Raw genomic sequence first — 18,807 nt, forward strand, 5'->3', positions numbered from 1 at the left:
CACTATGCCAGCAACCACGAATAGCTACTTGGACTGTATTTCAGCATTCAGAGTCAGATGAATTCGGCTTACGCCTTTGCTTGCTGCACCACTGACCAGATGACGGGGCGGCGGCAGCAGCTCTACCGCAGGAGGATCTTCAGCAGCAGTGGAACTGGGACACGGATGAGGACGAAGAGGAACTGACAGCAACTGATAGAGGACCAGTTCCTGGAGCTCCTATATAGCATGCAGTGCTGTTTCTAGGTTCAGGAACCCAGCACAGATTCATGGGAAAAGGCAATGAAGTCTTGCAGTGACATGTGATCATGTCACCTGAAATGGAATCCATCTTTAACCTGATGTCTTTCCACTGAGAAAGGGGGTGTGGGAACCCAGAGAGGGACAAAGGAGTCCCGCCTTATGCAAAGATGTATAAAGGGATGGAAGAGCACACAGAGAGAGGAGCCATCATGAAGAATCCCCTAGCTACCACCTGAGCTGGAACAAGAGCTGTACCAGGGTAAAGAATTGTGCCTAGGCCTGGAAGGTGTCCAGTCTGTGTTGGAACTTACTGAAGCATCTCTGAGGATGAGACTATCTGTATCCAGTTTGATTAGACATAGATCTGCGCATTTTATTTTATTTTGCTTGATAACTTACTTTGTTAAGTCTGTTACTATTTGGAACCACTTAAATCCTACTCTCTGTATTTAATAAAATCACTTTTTACTGATTAATTAACTAGAGTATGTATGAATACCGAGGGGAGCAAACAACTGTGCATCTCTCTCTATCAGTGTTATAGAGGACGAACCATTTATAAGTTTACCCTGCATAAGCTTTATACAGGGTAAAATTGATTTATTTGCACTTAGACCCCACTGGGAGTTGGACATCTGAGTGTTAAAGACAGGAACACTTCTGTTAGCTGCTTTCAGGTAAACCTGCAGCTTTGGGGCAAGTAATTCAGACCCTGGGTCTTTGCTGGAGCAGTGGGAGTGTCTGGCTCAGCAAGACAGGGTGCTGGGGTCCTGAGCTGGCAGGGAAAGCAGGAGCAGTAGTAGTCTTGGCACATCAGGTGGCAGCTCAAAAGGGGGGTTCTGTGATCTAACCCATCACAGGATGATTGCACTGTTTGTGAAATACTTTGGAAGCAAGAGAAAAAAACATCCCAAAGATTACTGCTGCAAGTTATATTTTGCACAGTATTGAGAATTAGGGAGAAAGACTTGGCAATAGGTGGATGGCTGATGTGTAGAGACTGGCTCACTGGTTTGCGTAGCCACCTAGGCATTCAATACAGAACGCAAACAGCCAGGGCAACAGCGTCCAGGATGCCTATCACTCTTATTTGGAGTCTCAGGCCTGAAATTGTGCAGCTGTGAATTCTGCTATTAACCTATGCATGGATTGAGGCAAGGGGAGACATTTCTGTGAAGTTCAGTGTTGTTTATGGGCAGTGGGAGTGCAACATTGTAGCAATCCCTGCTGTACCTTGTGTCTTTGCCTAGATGTATTTGTAAAAGCTTAAGAATTAACATAAACAGTTATTTTCTGTGCAAAATGAACGTTAACGGCTTGTGAATGAAATTATAAAGGTTTTCATTAAATAATCTATTATGTAACAAACAGAAATGAATCTTCAGCTAAGACAAAAATTTTAAAAATGCTTTTAATTATGAAACAAACTAGCTAACTACCAAGAACTGTTTCATTAAACCAGCAGTGGAAACCAAAACAGTAAAGTACAACAGTTCAGCGCAGAGCATAAAGCCAGGTGGCTGAAGATTACAGGCGAAGGTATGTCTTGGTTATGCTTCTTCTGGTTCATGGGATTTCTGGTGCGGAGTGCCTAGGCTCAAAGTTACTATGGGCAAGAAAGAGAGCTCAGAAGAGCTGGGGTCTTAAGTGCCACTGCTCTCGGTGTCCTGAGCTGGAGTCTGGGAGCGGAATGGCCTCTGGGTGCGCTGTTGCGAGGGTACAGCCAAGAGGAGGAGTTGCTCCCAGTAGCCTGTATTGTCCAACAGCTGTAAAACATGGCTGGGTGCTAGTTTGCAGTACTGCATTGCCTAACAGTAACATGGGCTGCAACAGGGCATTTTGGCTTTGTATTGTCCCCAGGAGTTGCCTCTGCATCTTCTTCCATATTATCTTTGACCATGGCAAAGCTTTTCCTGGCAACTGCCACGCTGTCCTTAGCCACTGCAGTGACCTCCCTGGAAAGCTCCTTGTCGTATTCCCTCAATTCTCAGATACTGTCTCTACCTCTCCGTATTCTGCATTTTTTGTGGGGGGGGGGGGGACTCTGCATTATGTCTATGAATTTTTCATCACAAATTTCCTGTTTTCTCCCAGTCAGGTTTCCTTGCTGTTCTGTTGCTGCTAAGGGCCCTCTCCTTGAGGGTCTGGCCAGTACAGGTACCATAGCTGTGGGGGTATTAAAAAAAAAAAAAAATGATAAATGTTTATTCATATTCTAGAGAGGCTGTGGTGTTTTTAACATTCATTCCTGGCTTTACCGCCTTTAGATTCTTTACAGTCTTGAGGAACCTTGGAGATGGTAAATGGTGCGTGGTTTTGGACTTTTGGCTGTGCACTATATGCTGTGTGGCTTTACCATGGTGCCTTGGAGCACGGGGGTGATGGGAATTAAGCACTTCAGGATGTGCCTTGGAGGTGTTTTACATGGTGTCAGAGGGGTTAGCAGGGTGAATCTTGGGATCAGCTGGACAGTAATACTCTTGAGGCTGTCCTGACTCTGGATCACAGTACAATGAGGCAGGTGGTTAGGAGGCAGAGAATGGCCTTATAAAAAAGGGCAAAAGGCAGAACAGCAAGATACGCTGCGAAGTTATTCAACAAGATAGTCCCCACAATGTGCTGCAGGAGTCATGAGCAGTACTGGTGGGGATAGCCATGTAGCTATTCCTTCATCTATGAGCGAAAATGGAGCAATTTCTCAGTCTTAGAATTTTCTTTATCTCCCCTGAAGACATGTTAAAAGTGCAAAGAAAAACAGACAGGGTTCTGCAATGACTGCCTGAAACATTCACTGTTACCAGTCTGTCAGAATGGCCCTGTAAATGCATATTACAGGCAGCTGTGCTCTTTTGTAGCTTTATGGGTATGCAAAGTCCATGTCTACCCCCTGTACATTGAAAACACTAACTAAACTTCCCTTTCTGTAACCACTGTCGTAATAAACTTCTGCATTCCACAGAAAAGAAAGAACGTTTTCCTTATTCGACTCTGGCATGGGAGGGGACAGCAGAGAGGCTGAGGCCGCACAATGCAGCCAGCAACTGATTTGAAGACAGCGAATGGGGTTTGTGGGCAGGGGGAAAGGCACATTCACCAGGCAGCATGCCAAGGAAAGGAAAATCAGTCAATAGGTACACAGGCATGTGCCTTCCACAGCACGGGCCTGAAAACAGTCGGTAACCAGGGTTTTAGCATATGACAGTGGCTGATGGAGACTACTCCAGCTGGGCAATTTTGGAAAAGTATATGGGAGAGGCAGAAAAGGACAGTGTGGGCCAATGGAGGGAGGGATGGATCTTGCACTTGCCCATGGGGCACTTGGAACAGAAGCTAGTACTATCATACAGCATAATAGTAAATTAAAACTTAAATAGTAAGTTATTTAAAAAATAAAGAAATAAATAAAAATACTTGCATATGTGAAGGTTCCCTCCACAGGATCAACCTCCTCAGTTGCTGCCTGGGAATCAAGGTTGGTCGGCTCACCTTCTACATGGCTGGCATCAGATGCCTGAGCTCTGAACAGATCCTGGCTGTCTCAGATCTCTCTTCACTGGCCTCCTCTTACTCATGCTCGGATGAGTCTTCCTGGTCACCCGGGGTGGCGGGAGAGGGGAAGGGGAATGTTCTCTGCTACATTTCTTCCTGTTATTCCTCATTTTCACATGGGTGTTCCTCAGCTGTTTGCTCTTTATTCAGTCTTGTTTGGCATTCTGGTCATAGCCCCTCACCAGCACATGCCTTGCAATGCCCACAAACAGATCTTTTTCCAGGTGGCTGGCAACAAGAGCTACCTGCACCAACACTTCTGCCCAGATGGCATTGAGATCCACAGTCTCAGCATGGATACAAGGTCTGCTTGAGGCATGCTGTAGGGCTTCTGGAGCATTAAACACACCAATCATGATAAACTGGAATCCAGGACTGAATGAACAGCCAGATTATAAATGAGGAAGGGGACATCCAGTCCAATTGATCCCAGGGCAGGAGTGGACACACAGGTAAACAGACAGGTCAACAGTCGACTACAAAGCAGTGTGGGTGTAGCGAGGCGGTGTGGCTCCCCTCCTCCACAGGGAGCCCCGTCCATCTTCCCCCAGGGCGGAACTTCCGGGCAGAAGCCCCGCCCCTCAAAGGGTCAGGCGGCGACCCGGAAGTATAAAAGCCGGGCGCCGGCCTTCAGTTGGAGCCCAGCTGCCGGCCAGAGCAGACGTGCCGGCCGACCCTCGTCGCTGGAGGCTGCCGGGACAGGATAGCTTGCGGAAGACCGCGCAACCCGACCTAGCTTGGGAAATACAAGCTCCCCACCAACAGGCTGGAGGAACTTTCGGACAGGACATGGCCCAGCTACCAGAGTGCACCCGATCTACCTAGCCGGACTGGGAGGAGCCCATGACGGGAGACCGACCGGCGGACCAGGAGGAAGCGAGGGATGAAAGATAAGCACCGGGGGGTGCTACAGTCCGCCGCAGAGGCCCACACGATGAACCCGTGTTCTCGTCAGGACTCCCACTATCGCGCTGTCAGTGGTGTCGGATCGTGACGCCGATCACTGTCAGTGTGTTTTGGACCGGATCCTCAATGAGCCACTAGTGCGACAGCTGCCTACTAGGGCCCCGGCTAGGACGCAAAGGCGTGGTGCCTGCGTTCCCCTGACCCGTGAAGGGTGCATTATCCCCTTCACCCCAAGCTACCACGTATGTTGTTCTGCTCGCCTGCCCAAAGGGCAAGCCCTCCCCGACTGTTGTTGCTCTCCCTGCCCCCAAAGGGCAGGAGCAGTGTTTAGTGTGTTTGGTGCTCCGCCGCAACAAGGCGGCCATTGACTCTGTTACCGGTCTGCTCCCCAAAGGCGGACGCTGTGTACTGTGTTGTGCAGCCCGCCAAGGGGTGGCTGCCCCCCGTTACTCCGTTATCTTCCTCTGCCCCAAAGGGCCGGAGCCGATTGTACTGTGTTGGTGCCCCGCCGACCCAAGGGCGGGGCCACTACTGACTGTGCTGTGTCCCAGTCCGCTCCACAGGGACCGAACGCCCGGACAGTAGACCGTGGACCCGAGGGACAGGACCCAGCGAGGACAGGACGAGGCCGGTGTGGCTCCCCTCCTCCACAGGGAGGGTTGAGCCCCGGCTCCCCTCGTCACAGTGGGATAGCCACTAAAAGACTGTGAAAGATGTTTGCAGTGGCACTGGGTGTACTCAAACAATAGATCAGACTAAGGCTTTGTCTATACTGGCAAATGAAAGACAAATTTTTTGAATTCAGAAGGGTTAAAAACAAAAAAACACACACACACGCACGCGCCCTGAAAGACAAAGTTTTGTCGATGACAAGGGCTGGTGTCAACAGCACTTTGTCGGTGGGAGCGCTCTCCTGCTGACAGACAGTGGCTACACTGCATGCTTTTTAGCGGCATGGCTGTAGCGACACAGCCATGTCGCTAAAAGCTGCATAGTGTAGACATAACTTAATTTGCTTTGCAGCGAAGTTAGTTCATTTTGAAAGGGGACTTCAGAGTTTTCAACAAATGCAAAGTCAGTGAACAACAATGAATTGTCATGTGCATGCAAGTGTTTGCAAAGCAGATTAACCTGAAGAGCTTCTGATTAATGCCCCCACTCAATCTCACCCCTTCCCTTGTGTAGACAAGCCCTTAAAGCAATATTTGTATCAAATAATATTTTGTAGTGTGTGATGATCAGACAAGCTTGGCCACACGCAAACCACAGATAGCAAAGCAGTGACTGCCTTGAGAATCTTACTGCCTAGCAATCACATTAGAAGACCCAGATGAAAGTGCTAGAATTTAGCATCTCTTAATACTGTATTGGGGTGAAGAAGATGTTTGACTGATATGGTTTAGTGTTTGCAGGCCCCATGGAAGCAGTGAGTCTTTAGGAAGGGTTGGATGGGAGCCCTGATAGGTGTGAATCATTAAGCTGGTGGTTAAGGTGTGAAGGAGAGATATTGAGTTATGCTGGCAATTTTAGACTCTTTTCTGCTGGACGTATTGAGGAGTGGAGTGGGCTTCTTCATTGGCAGTCTAAGTATTTTTGTACAAATGTTTTTTTGCTCCAGAGTCCTTACTGGTGTACTTGGCTACAGCAGCCATGCCCCTTCACTCACCTCCACAGGCCATACATAGAGTAGGAAAAGAGCTAGCAGTTTAAAAACACATGTTTAACTATCAAAATTGCCTTTGTATCTAGTGTGGACAGGTTAAGTCAACGTTAGCTGGTTTTGGTCAACCCTAACATGACTTGCCCCATCTGCACTAAAATGTGAAGATCTGCTTATGGTCTTGATACTGAAAAAGTGTGGGCTAATATTGTTTTTAGAACACAATCTATGTTCTTAGTCAAGACATAGCCCTAATATGGCTTAGAAGAGTAAGAACATGACTACCTAGGAGGACTGACTTTGTAATTCAGCAGTGTTGCCAACTCTTGCCATATTGGGTGTTTTTCTTAATGCCCCAACTGCTTGAGTCAAGATATTTAAAAAAAAAAAAAAAACAGTTCCTAGCTCTCTGTGGAGAAAACCTTGAAAACAAGATCCAAGTGCACTCTAACAGCGCAGAAACCAAATAAAGAGACCCAACACCTTTTTTTAAAATTATCTCAGGATTCTACTGCACGACTTCGGGGGCCTGACTCATGATTTTTGAAAGATGGTACTGGGATTATACAATTGTTAACATTTCACAGAAATTCAAGTTAGGAGGAGCAGACACAGAAACAGTCTCAGCAGGAATTGTGACACTGATGGAGGAGGGACCCAACTGGGGCCACCCTTTCCCCCACCCGCATCTTCCAGACCCAAAACTATGCAGAGGTGACTCCCCACACTTCCTGCTCTGGAGACACTAGATTCCATGCAGCAGCTCCCACCTCCAAGCCATGTGGTCTTAAAGAAGAATTCCAGGAAGGAGCCAGACTCCTCTCCCTGGAAGGCAGAGCAATTCTCAAGCTGGCAGATCAGACACAGAAACAACCTCAGCATGTTCTGCCACAGTGACCATGAGACACTGGTGATGTCATCAGACTCCCTTCTACAATTTTAGCTCTCGTCATTGTCTCCCCTGCGCCAGCCCTTTCCCAACCTCCATATCACAGTCCCTTCCCACTAGCCTCACTCACTTCACCTGACTTTGATGCTCCCATCTTTCCTTGTTCTCCCCTGCCCTCTCCCTTCTCCTTGCCTTTGCTTTTTAGTTTAGCTGATCAAACGTCACACAAAGAATTAGAAAGGCAAAAAATACCATCTCCATCATGGAGCTAACATGACATTTGCATCCATCACTCTGCTCACACATTATATCCCTTATCCCTTAACCTTTCATCTGTTTTGTCCATTTAGGCGATAAAACAATACAGTTTCCCCAAGAACAGTTTATGTTTATAGTGCTTAGTACAATGGGGCTCCCTTCTCAGTTAATCCCTACGAACCCACCATAATACAAATAAGTTCACAGGCAGGCAAAATTGCTAGAGCAGTATGGAAAAAATGGTTACCTATCTGTAACTGTTGTTCTTTGAGAATGCACACCCACGTAGGATACACGTCTGCATCGCATCTCCCATGCACCAGAGCCAGTAAACTCTACCTAGCACTACCTGTAGTGGTGGCTCTCACGCCCTATGGCTGCAGCCTCTCTTGCCCCCAGTAGTATAAGGGCAGCGCTGTCCTGCCCACCCTGCGCCTCAGTTCCTTCACACTGAAGGTCAGAAGTGCAGACTCTGATGCAGAGGGGATGGAAGAAAGGTCATGGAATACATATCTGCATCACATCTCAAAGAACAGTTACAGGTAGGTAAAAGTTTTTTCCTCTTTGAGTAGATGCAGCTATGTATTCTGTGTAGGTGACTCATAAGCAGTGCTCGCAGGAGGCTGGGCTTGAAGTCTATTTGAAGAAGGACTGCCTTCACAAAGTTTGCATCTGATATGGATGCAGCCATAATGGCATTCTGCATACTTCTGCAAACCACTGAGAACCAAGAAGCCACCCTGCAAATGTCCAATATAGAAATGTTGTCGATGTCACGAGCTTTTGTGGAATGAGCTTATACCCCCTTGAGGGGGCACAGCCTGGAGCTCTTTCATATGCTGTTGTAATACAGGAGGTTATCTGCCTGGAAGAGACAACTTGACCCTTCATTTGGTCTGCATATGAAACACACAGACATGGTGAGGAATAGAAAAACGCTAGACATTGTCTGACATCCAAACATTATTATTATGTCCCTGGTTTTATATGGGGCTCAGCTTCTAGGCCCGCTCTGTGGAGGGGTCTGTGGGTGGGGGGCACTGGGATCTGGGGGGAGAGGGGGGGCGGCACTGTGGTTCTCAATATGTGGCCCACAATGATAAATAGGTTGAGAATCAGTGTCCTAAACTGACTTTTCAGAAACATTTAGCATTAAGATCGCACAGTCTTTGGATACCATCAGCTCAGTAATCTATTCAAACATTCTGAAAGTTTACAATGTAACATCCGTTTAAAACTGTAATTACATTCCACCCTACTTCCAAGTGTCAGTGCAAGTATATTATGAGAAACACAAAACTGATTTTAAAACACCAAAATATTTAATTTAAGAAATTAAAACATCATCTATACTTGAGTATAGTGCTGAATGTGTACTACATGGCAATGTAATCCTAGTAACCCTCTGTATAGGTCTATGTAAGCCTTTATATAAAATTCTTCTCTCTAAAACACACTCCTAAGCATGCAAGCTGATTGGTTCACTTAGTGCTTTCCTGTACTGCCTAGAAAAGTACTGTAGCATCCCCCTGTGAAATTTCACTCCCCCAAGAGCAGCTGTCATTTTCCTTCGCTCTTCTACTGCTTCCTCCTGCCACAGTCTTTCATATATATTTTTACATTTAACATTTATGCTGCATGCTCCTTTTTCTCTTCTCCTTGTATGTCACAATATACCATCTCTGAAAAAAAATAATACCTGAACTTAAACCAATGTAGGGTTAACACTCAAACTTTTAATTATTCCCACACTTGAGAAAACAAAAAATAATTAATGCAGCACAAAATAGAAACAATACATAAGCTGTGTGGGAAAACTAGTATCCATCTTCTTTAAACTCAGTACAAAAATGAGCCCATCTGTAAGCATCGTACAGAAAGAAAACCATTTAAGAACTAAAGGCAAGAACCCAGACTTCTGTAATATTTTATTAAATAATTTATGCATAGTATTTTGGTAACAAATATTTTAGATACTAGCATCCTGCAACACTTTTTCATCTGCTAAAAGACCTGCTCAAGTTGTTAGAAAGCAATGCTATTGTTTTTCCATATTTGACCGGCATGAAAATTATTCTAAGTATCAACATAGGGTCTGTTTTCAGCAGATTTATATTTTCAGTTCTGATATGGCTGCAGCTGACTTTTCTAGTGTTTCCATGTCAGTCGTACTCCAGGAGCTAAACAGGATTAAAATTTTGTGCTGCATATGTAAGAATATCCACAATACCTGTATCTGCTTCAGTAGTTTGGGTATCTGTTTGCAGTTTAATTTCTGACAGGCTTGTTTGTAGGCAATGATAATTTCCTCAACAGTCACATTCTGGGCTGAAAATGTAAGGGGTAGAGATTAAGGTTACACTTACATTCATATTGATTCACTCAGCTACACAATAAATTGTGTGTCACAGGCACTTACATTGATAAAAGTGAGAGAGTTGTGTATAATTAACTAATGCTCTTCCCACCCAGAATAATTTCAAATGGCCAGGATATGAAACAGGCAATTGATGTTCAAAGCAAAATGAGAATCTAATTTGATATTTTATTATAAGAGTTGAACAGCTATATTACCATAACGTACACATTATGTTTGTGCACTATATCGTGTTCATGAACTTTGTTTTCTGTGTGGCTTTTTTTAACCATTTTATTCAGGAGTCTCAAAGTCCCGGCCCGCGGGCCATATGTGGCCTGAGAACCTCCCCGCTGCGGCCCACGGAGGAGAGACGCATGCAGAGACATTGCTGGCAATGTCAGCTGCAGGTGCCGTCCCCCGCAGCTCCCATTGGCTGGGAGAGACGGACAGAGATACCATCACTAGTCGCCAGGCAGAGTTAATAATTAATATAAACATGTCAAAATACCGCACACAACTATCTGATGCATGTCTTGCTGCAATCCTGAACGTTTCAACTGCTCAGTCACTGAGGCCAAACATCAACAAACTGACAGAATTGAAGCGTTGCCAGGTGTCTGGCAAACACTAAAATCTCTCTGGCAGGTGAAGAATTCTATAAAGTTGCATGAGAGTTTTATTATTTCTAAGAAATTTGAAATAAAAAATACAATATAAACATTTTCTTTTCTAAACACCACCTTCAGTGACATTATTGGCCCGCTGGGAGGATTTGAAGACTGGCGCTGGCCCTAAGGTAAATTGAGTTTGAGACCCTTGATTTTATTGCTTTAAAAATATCTGAACATAAATTCAAGAGCATGATATAAACACTTCTAGTTCACACTACCATCAACTTATATATATTTAGCAAAAATCTTGAGATAAAAAAAATAAGAAGTCTAACAAATAATGCATTGAACCAAAATACAGGAAAGATTTTAGAAGCCCCTTCCAACAGCAAACAAATGTAACTAGATTTGCATAAATCTAAAAATAGATTTGCAAGGACTTCATAGATTTCACTTCTTAGGATCATACAGTATGACCTCCTGCATAACACAGGCCAGAGAATTGCGTCCAATGATTTCTTCTTATGAATAGACTTTAATGTCAGAAGTTAAGTTTAGAATGGACCATCATAAACATCTAGTTTGACCTTCTGCACATTGCAGGCCAGAGATCCTCACCCACCCACTCCTGTAATGGACACCAGTAACTCTGCCAGAGGTTAGAAGTCCTCAAATCATAATTTAAAGACTTCAAGTTATAGCCAATCCACCATTTACACTAGTTTAGCAAGTGACCTGTGCCCCATGCTGCAGAGGAAGACATTAAACCCTGCTGTTAAATTAGACCTTATTTTAGAAACTGATATAATCTTTAAAGATTTCAAGTGATGGAGAATCAAAAGCATCCGTAGGTGACATTTCCAGTGATTAGTTATCCTTACTATTAAAAATGTGCATCTTGTTTTCATTTTGAATTCTGCTGACTTCAAATCCTCTTGATCAGATCTAGTTACACTTTTGTTGGCTAGGTTAAAGAACCCTCTGCTATCAGAAATCTTGTCCTTGTGAAGGTACTTTTAGATCATGATCAAGTCACTTCTTACTCTTTTCTCTGATAAGCTAAACAGATCTAGCTCCTTAAATCTCACTGTGAAGAACATTTTCAAGACCACTCAAAAAAAAAATAATAATAATAATAATCTGTAGTTCTTCTCTGAATCCTCTTCAATGTTCAACACTTTTTTACAGTGTGGACAACACACACACACTTTTCTGGTAGTGGTTTCACTAGTGTCATGTGCAGACGTAACATCACCACTTTACTCTTGCTCAATACTCCTGTGTTACTATAGCCAAGTAATATGTCAGCCCTTTTAGCTAAAGAACTATATTTGAAACTCCGCTTCAGTTGTTTATCTACAGGCCAAAAGTCCTTTTCAGAGACATTACTTTCTAGTCCGCTGCCCTTTAAATATGGCCTACATTTTCTGTCCTCAGATGTATGACCTGGCATTTGACCACATTAAAATACAAGTTTGATCGTACCTAGATTACCAAGTGATTTGATAGATCATTGGCACATAACTATTTCATTATTTGACGTATTAACAACCTTTGTATAATTTGCAAACCTCAGCCATGATTTATCATCTTCTTTCAGATTGTTGATAAAATAGTGAATAGCACTGAAGGGAGAACCACTCCCTGTGGAACCCCACTAGAAACATCCTGTTGGTTGCTAATTCACAATTAACTACATAGACTATCAGACAGCTTCTACTCTATTTAGTTGTGTGCAATATTGATTTTGAAAGTGCTATACACCTCTACCCTGATATAACAGGACCCAATATAACAAGAATTCAGATATAATGCGGTAAAGCAGTGCTGGGGGGGGGGGGCTGCGTGCTCCAGTGGATCAACACAAGTTCGATATAACGCGGTTTCACATATAACGCAGTAAGATTTTTTGGCTCCCGAGGACAGCCATTATATCAAGATAGAGATGTAGTTTGTTTTATTTTTAAATTAGAATGTCATGTAGTATGACATCAAATACCTTACAGAAGTCCAAGTATACTGTAACAATTACCCCATCTTGTCATGGAATCTTGCAATCTTGTCATGGAACAACTTGAAGTTCATTTGACAAGACCTATTTTGTCTTGTTCATAGTTCTTTAAATTTCTAGCCTTTCAAGTCCTATATCGCCTGTCACTGCTCTGAGTCAAGCTCCCCTTGCTGGACACTCACCAAGCTGCTGTGTTTGGATCAACATGCCAAGTCCATGTGCTTTTAAGCTCCTTTGGGTCTGGGTAGGTACTAGGTGCTCACTCTTTGGTTTCTGGCTTGGTCCCTGGGCATAGATTCGTTTGGCACCCATTCTAGGAAAGGCCCTGCAGCGTAGCTGCCGTAGGGCCTAAGATCAGCGCCAAACCCCTCCAAGACTCCAATAGTTAAGCATCCCATCTCCAGAGCTCTACCTTAGCAGGTACTCATTTACTGTTTAGCTCTTCGGAGACATGATAGTTGAAGGCAATAAATCAGACTTTGCAGAGGGATTTCTAAACCACTTACTCTTTACTTTTAGACAACACAAGTGATATATGGCTCCGTGCAAAAGAAGAAAAACAAACAAACATACACTTATATGCCATTCCCTGCCTCAGTTCTCTTAGCACTCTTGAGCATTCTTTGGGATCTGGTCAATGTTATTTTATGGGTCCAGGTCCCCTCTCCTTGACTTCAAAAAGAGAAGCCTGTGCTGGACAAGTGTTCAGGAGAGGTCAGCGATCTTGTCTTTATATAGCCTCCAGTATTCTCTCTCGCAGGTGACCTACCTAGTCAGCCTCAACCCCCATCAGATGATCTATTCTTTGATTCCCAAAACATCTAGGACAGCAGGGGTTTCCCTTGGTACCAGCTCTTCATCCAGTGGTGTTTCCATTTGAATAGGTCATCAAGGTTAATGCCCATTCACTGTTAATCCTCTGTTAGGTGCAAGAATTTATTCTGACATTTCCTGTGTTTTAGCTCAAAATGGAGGCTACAGAGCCAGGTGAAGGCACAGAACAGTTTTACAAACAAATAGCCTTTCAGAACAAAATGGCATTTGCAAATTGATACAGATACATCCAGACATACACTTGTCACCCATTCCATTGTTTTGCCCACGCCTACTGTCAGGCTAATTGGTGTATCTGCAAACTTTCAATAATGATTTATGTTTTCTCCCAAGTCATTTACAGAAAGTGTTAAATAGCATAAGGCCAAGAACTGATCCCTGCCCCACTCCAGTAGAAATACACCCACTTAATGATTCCCAGTCTACAATTAAAAACTGCCTGACAGGTCTCAATGTAATTCATTTAATGTGTGCCAAATTAATTTTGGTTGTTCTCATTATTAAACTATTATACAATATCAAACCAAATGCCATAAGGAAGTTAAGTATATTAAATGAATGCTATTACCTACATTTTATAGTTACATTCTCTTCTCCTATAAGGCAGGTTGTCTTAACCAGGGTAGTAGCCTTTAATTGTGGTCTTCAGGGCACCTAGTAAAATGTTCTTAAATAGCTCCTAATTATTGTTCAAATGTTTAATTTCCCTTTCCGCCCTCCCCCTGGCTAATTGATTTATCTAATTTTTTTACACTTTTGTGAAGTTGATATAGATATAGAATTTCTCTCACCACAGAAGCATTTCAAATTCCTTTCATTTATTGGTCAAACTACTACCAAACAAATTGTATACAGGCAAATTAAACAACATTACCTTCGAATCCCTTGACACCTTTGGTATGTCTGTTGAGGGCACCATCAATTACAGAAGTCAAAAGCAAACTAAAAGAAGAATTTAACATGTTCAGCGTAGAACACAATCATAACTAGTACTAGGAGACTAGAATAATCTACAAGAGCGCCTTTGTAAATATACTTTGCAGGATTTCATGATTTTCTATCCCACTAACATCTGTCTTCACAGTATATTTTGCATTAAAAATTCTGTTGAATTCATCACAATGTGGAGGTTTGTATTTTAAGTTATTCTGTTCAAGAAAAACAAAAATGTTTTAAAAGTTTAATCTAAAGCTTTATGAAAGGCACAATGTATAGAAGTGTCAGTGCGTAAACCGATGTATATGATGAGCCTTACTGTGGTTCAGCAAAAAGAGTCCTGGTGCTACATACCAGACAGAACTTTAGAAGATCCAGAGCATGGGGGAACTGCATGAGAACTGACCATTATCATCCAAAACCATCCCCTAATTAAGGGCAACATCTTGATCACACTTCACTCTGGTGCCAATGCCCTGTCTACAAAGGAAGTTTGCACTAATGGAACTAGATAGAGGCACATCACTAAAAAGCTACATGCAGCACCAGTGCAAAAATGTTGCACGGATACAGTTTAATGTGGAAACATGCCATTGGTGTAAGCCATAGTTTGCAACATTGCGTGTCCACACCAAATGATTTGCGCTAGTGTGAATTTCCTTAAGAGACTACATCACTCAAAAGTTAAGAGCACTAGAGAAATAACATCCACCACATCTATGCCAGATGCAAAAGCAAAATTTTATTTTTGCTGGGATTCCATAGAAGTCAAGTTCATGTTACAGATTCATGGAATTTAAGGCCAGAAGGGACTATTTCCTATATCTCATCTGACAGCCCACACAGCACGGCGACAGAATTCCACTCTGTGATACCTCCATCAAATTCAACAACTTGTGGTTGAGCTAGAGAGTGTATCTTAGACATCCAACCTTGAAGACTCCAAGTGATGGAGAACTCATCATATTCTTGGTAAATTGTTGCACTGGTTAATTACCCTGATAAATGCTTGCACCTTATTTTCCGTTTGTATTTGTCAAGCTCCTACTTCCAGCCACTGGATCTTATTAGAACATAAGAAGGCGACACAGCATCAGACCAGTGGTCCATCCAGCCCAGTCTTCTGACAGTGACCAATGGCAGGTGCTTCAGAGGGAATGAACAGAATATGTAATCAAGTCATTCATCACCTGTCGCCCATTCCCAGCTTCTGGTAAACAAACAGAGTCTATGGACACTTCAGAGCATGGTTCTGTATCCTTGCTCATCCTGGCTAATAAACATTGATGGACCTATCCTCCATGAACTTAGCTAGTTCTTTTTTGAACCCTGTTAGTTTGTTTGCTGAGTTTGCCAAGACAGCCTTACAGTTGGCTTTAGACCCATGCACTGGTATTATAATGGAAACGAAATCCATTTCTTAAAAATAAAGCAAATGCATGCCAAGTTTCTGATGCATTGGAAGCTGCTGAACAAGAGTAACATATTAAACAATGCAGTTTATTTTGCATGGATCCAATTACAAGGTAGTAATAATCCGCTGTGGACAGCTGGGGCAGAATGATCCTCATTTAATTATAAAGGAGGATGATTATATCACTAATATAGTTGCCAGGAAGCACTAGAAATGTCCAGTTACATCTGCCACACACAAATTCTAATGCAGTCCCTGAAAATCAAACAGGAAGCATTTTGGAAAATTCAGATAGTAACAGAGTTCTGGTACAGTAGGCTTGTATCACTGCCTATGACAAAGCCACCTAACAAGCACAATACAATATTGTTGTCATCCCTCTTGCTGCATAACATGTCCAATATGAGGAGAATACATAACTTTTCCCTCATAAAACCACAGAATAATCTAGTTATATTCCAATTGCCATGATTCTGCAAGTGCTTAAGATTAGACTGCCACAAGTACAATCAGAGTTTAAGAATATTGAGTCTGTTCCCTGGGTAAGCCTACATACTGTAAGATGTCTTCACCCCCAAACTATAGTTAGCATTCGTTTGAATTTCTCCTCTGCGGATGGAACACGGCAAGCTACTTGTTGTTCTAATGTTACCTACGTATGTTTCATGCACATAAACAAGTCTGAGCTTCCTTGTTCCAAAAGCAGTAGCACAAACATGCAAAAGACAGACACACCAACACTGTCTGGGAATATTCTGTTAGAGAGAACCTCCACTTTTACCCTGCTGTTTGAGGAAACATTGCTAAAATGACCAAGAACTGGTTTTGATTTTATTTTGTTTTAGTAAACAAAGTTCATCTGACAGAGAGCAAGAGTTTGTTTTAAAGAGCAATTCCTTTTAGCATGATTTGTTTTCTGGGTGTAGGCTGCTTTACAAATCTTTATTTATCTCTAAGTGTTTTGTTCCTATTGTAAAAAACAAACAGTGTTTTTGCTCTAAGAAGGCTGCCTCACCACTATATACACCAATGGTTACAGACTCCCAAAGGAAAAACCACAGAAGTCAAACCTGCTGGGTAAGAACAGCTGATATGCAGGGCAGTGTAGCCTAGAGCTTGGTCTAATAGTAGAAAAACTGCATAATTCTGCTCCTGAAAAGGAAAAGGCACAAGGCCTGACACACGAGGGATGCAGTCAGAGGGGCCAGAAGTGAGACAGAGGATACAGCTAGTCCTGTAACTTTGCCATACACAGAGCCATTTATACAGAGTCACTTTTCAGAGCAGGATTGTGACCTGCTTGTGTTTTTGATTTGTAGTGCTGATGTAGGAACACTTCTGCAAATCCACAAGCCTGGGTTTTAGTACACTGCCAATCACACTTTTCCCATCCTTTCTGGCTACTAATAATTGCTGCAACATGTTTACAGATGGACATTTGACACAATTTTTTTTTTATATTTTGTCCTTTTACCCAGACCCTGCAGAACATTGAGGCTATTGCAAGCGTTTGGTAAATTTTCTATGGATCTGCCAGTGACACCTCAGCAGCTGAGAAATAAAATTTCTCCCACAAAAACAAAGCCAGCAATCCCATACAGGCAATCCAGAGGATCAATCATCTGCTGCAAGACAGCTCGGATTTTAACTCATACTTTCATCCCAATTAAACAAGTCTTTTTAAGAGAGACCAGAAGACAACATTGCGATAGTGTATCTTTTTCCTGCAAAGTTAGAGTTCACTACAAGCGCAAATCATTTGTCTCATGAGGCTCTATGTAGGCTACAACGCTATTGCAGAAAATAAAACACATTTGCTTGAAGAATAAGTATATAAAGGGTTGAACTATGAAACACACTTCAAGAGTTTACACAAAGTACATGGGGGATTTTTCTTTTGTTTAAGGCTGAGTTACTTGGACCAAAAAAAACAAAAACAAAAAAACTTAGTTACAATGACTCTTAGAGGGGTCCCTCCTCCACTGGTTTTTGTTCCCTCTCACTTTAAGGCCTACTCTTTACACGTAAAGCTAACTGCAAATTAATTAAGTTCCTGTCTGCAACAATTCAGCCTTTGGTGCCAATATCAGCAGAATTATTTCCTGGTTGAATTCTGTCTTGTGGCTTAATGGCAAATATTTGCCAAGTCTATATGATCGGTATTCAAGAACTTTACAGTTCCAAAGAACAATTATCATCAACACATGTCCTTGTAGGATTGGCAATCTCCTTTCCAGGTCCCTTTATTACAGTGGGCTAAGAGAACTACAATCTTTTGCTTGCTGTAAAACTTCCATGGAGTGACTGTATTGTATTTCCTGTTCTAAAGGCAAACTGATTTTTTTAAAAAATATATTAGCATCTGGTTAAGAGGCAACTTGAATAAGATCTGTAAATACCTACGAGAGATTATTTTTGATCTTAGAGGGTTCTTTAATCTAGCAGACAAAGACCTAAAATGAAATGGCTATAAACTGAATTTAGACAAGTTCACTCTGGAAATATGGTGCAGATGTGTAGCAATAACAGAATTAATCACTGATGCAAGAATTGTCAGACTACATGGTCATAATGATCTCTTCTAGTTTGAATCTAGGGAAGTCTGAAATCATTAGCAGAATGTAATACAAATAAACTTCTGAACAGAATTAAAATTGCAAATACATAGTTGTATAAAAAGTTAAACCGAAAGGTATTTTTATTAGAGAGACCAATATTCAGAATTGGACAAGAGTAAAATGACATCACTAACACCAAAAGCAGTATACAGAATACCCCTTCGAAAGTGGAAGTGAGGATATGAATTACACAGTGTTTTTCAGACTTTTTGATACCAGGGATCAACTTGCTGCCTTCCTAAACTGTGTCAGGGAAATGTCAGGAACAGGGCATGCTGATGCATGGAACGGTCATTGAAAAACACTGAATTAGAGCACTGGGAATAGAGAATGCCAAGGGCATAAACTCCAGTCATGGCAGATAAAAATACCTTTAAAAAAAAAAGTCTCAGTGAACTTAAAAATTAATATTGATTACTTTGTTTTGGCCTATGTCATGCTACCTTCCCTAGGATGCGATCTCAGCAGTCAAGCCCTTGAGTCAGAGATGTTAAGCTTCCCTCCACCCTACAATGCCCT

The 18,807-nt window shown here is 42.5% G+C and overlaps 1 protein-coding gene across 1 annotated transcript in view; it reads right to left on the bottom strand.

Moving 5' to 3' along the window:
• Window positions 1-18,807, bottom strand: part of PPP1R37 (protein phosphatase 1 regulatory subunit 37) — a 151,458-nt gene that overhangs the window by 88,273 nt on the left and 44,378 nt on the right. The window contains exon 2 of the mRNA XM_032798027.2: window positions 9,736-9,833. Coding sequence (XP_032653918.1) covers window positions 9,736-9,833 — 98 coding nt within the window. The remainder of the gene's footprint in view (window positions 1-9,735; window positions 9,834-18,807) is intronic.

The sequence above is a fragment of the Chelonoidis abingdonii genome, chromosome 11 (genome assembly GCF_003597395.2).
Source record: "Chelonoidis abingdonii isolate Lonesome George chromosome 11, CheloAbing_2.0, whole genome shotgun sequence".
NCBI classification, from domain to species: domain Eukaryota; kingdom Metazoa; phylum Chordata; order Testudines; family Testudinidae; genus Chelonoidis; species Chelonoidis abingdonii.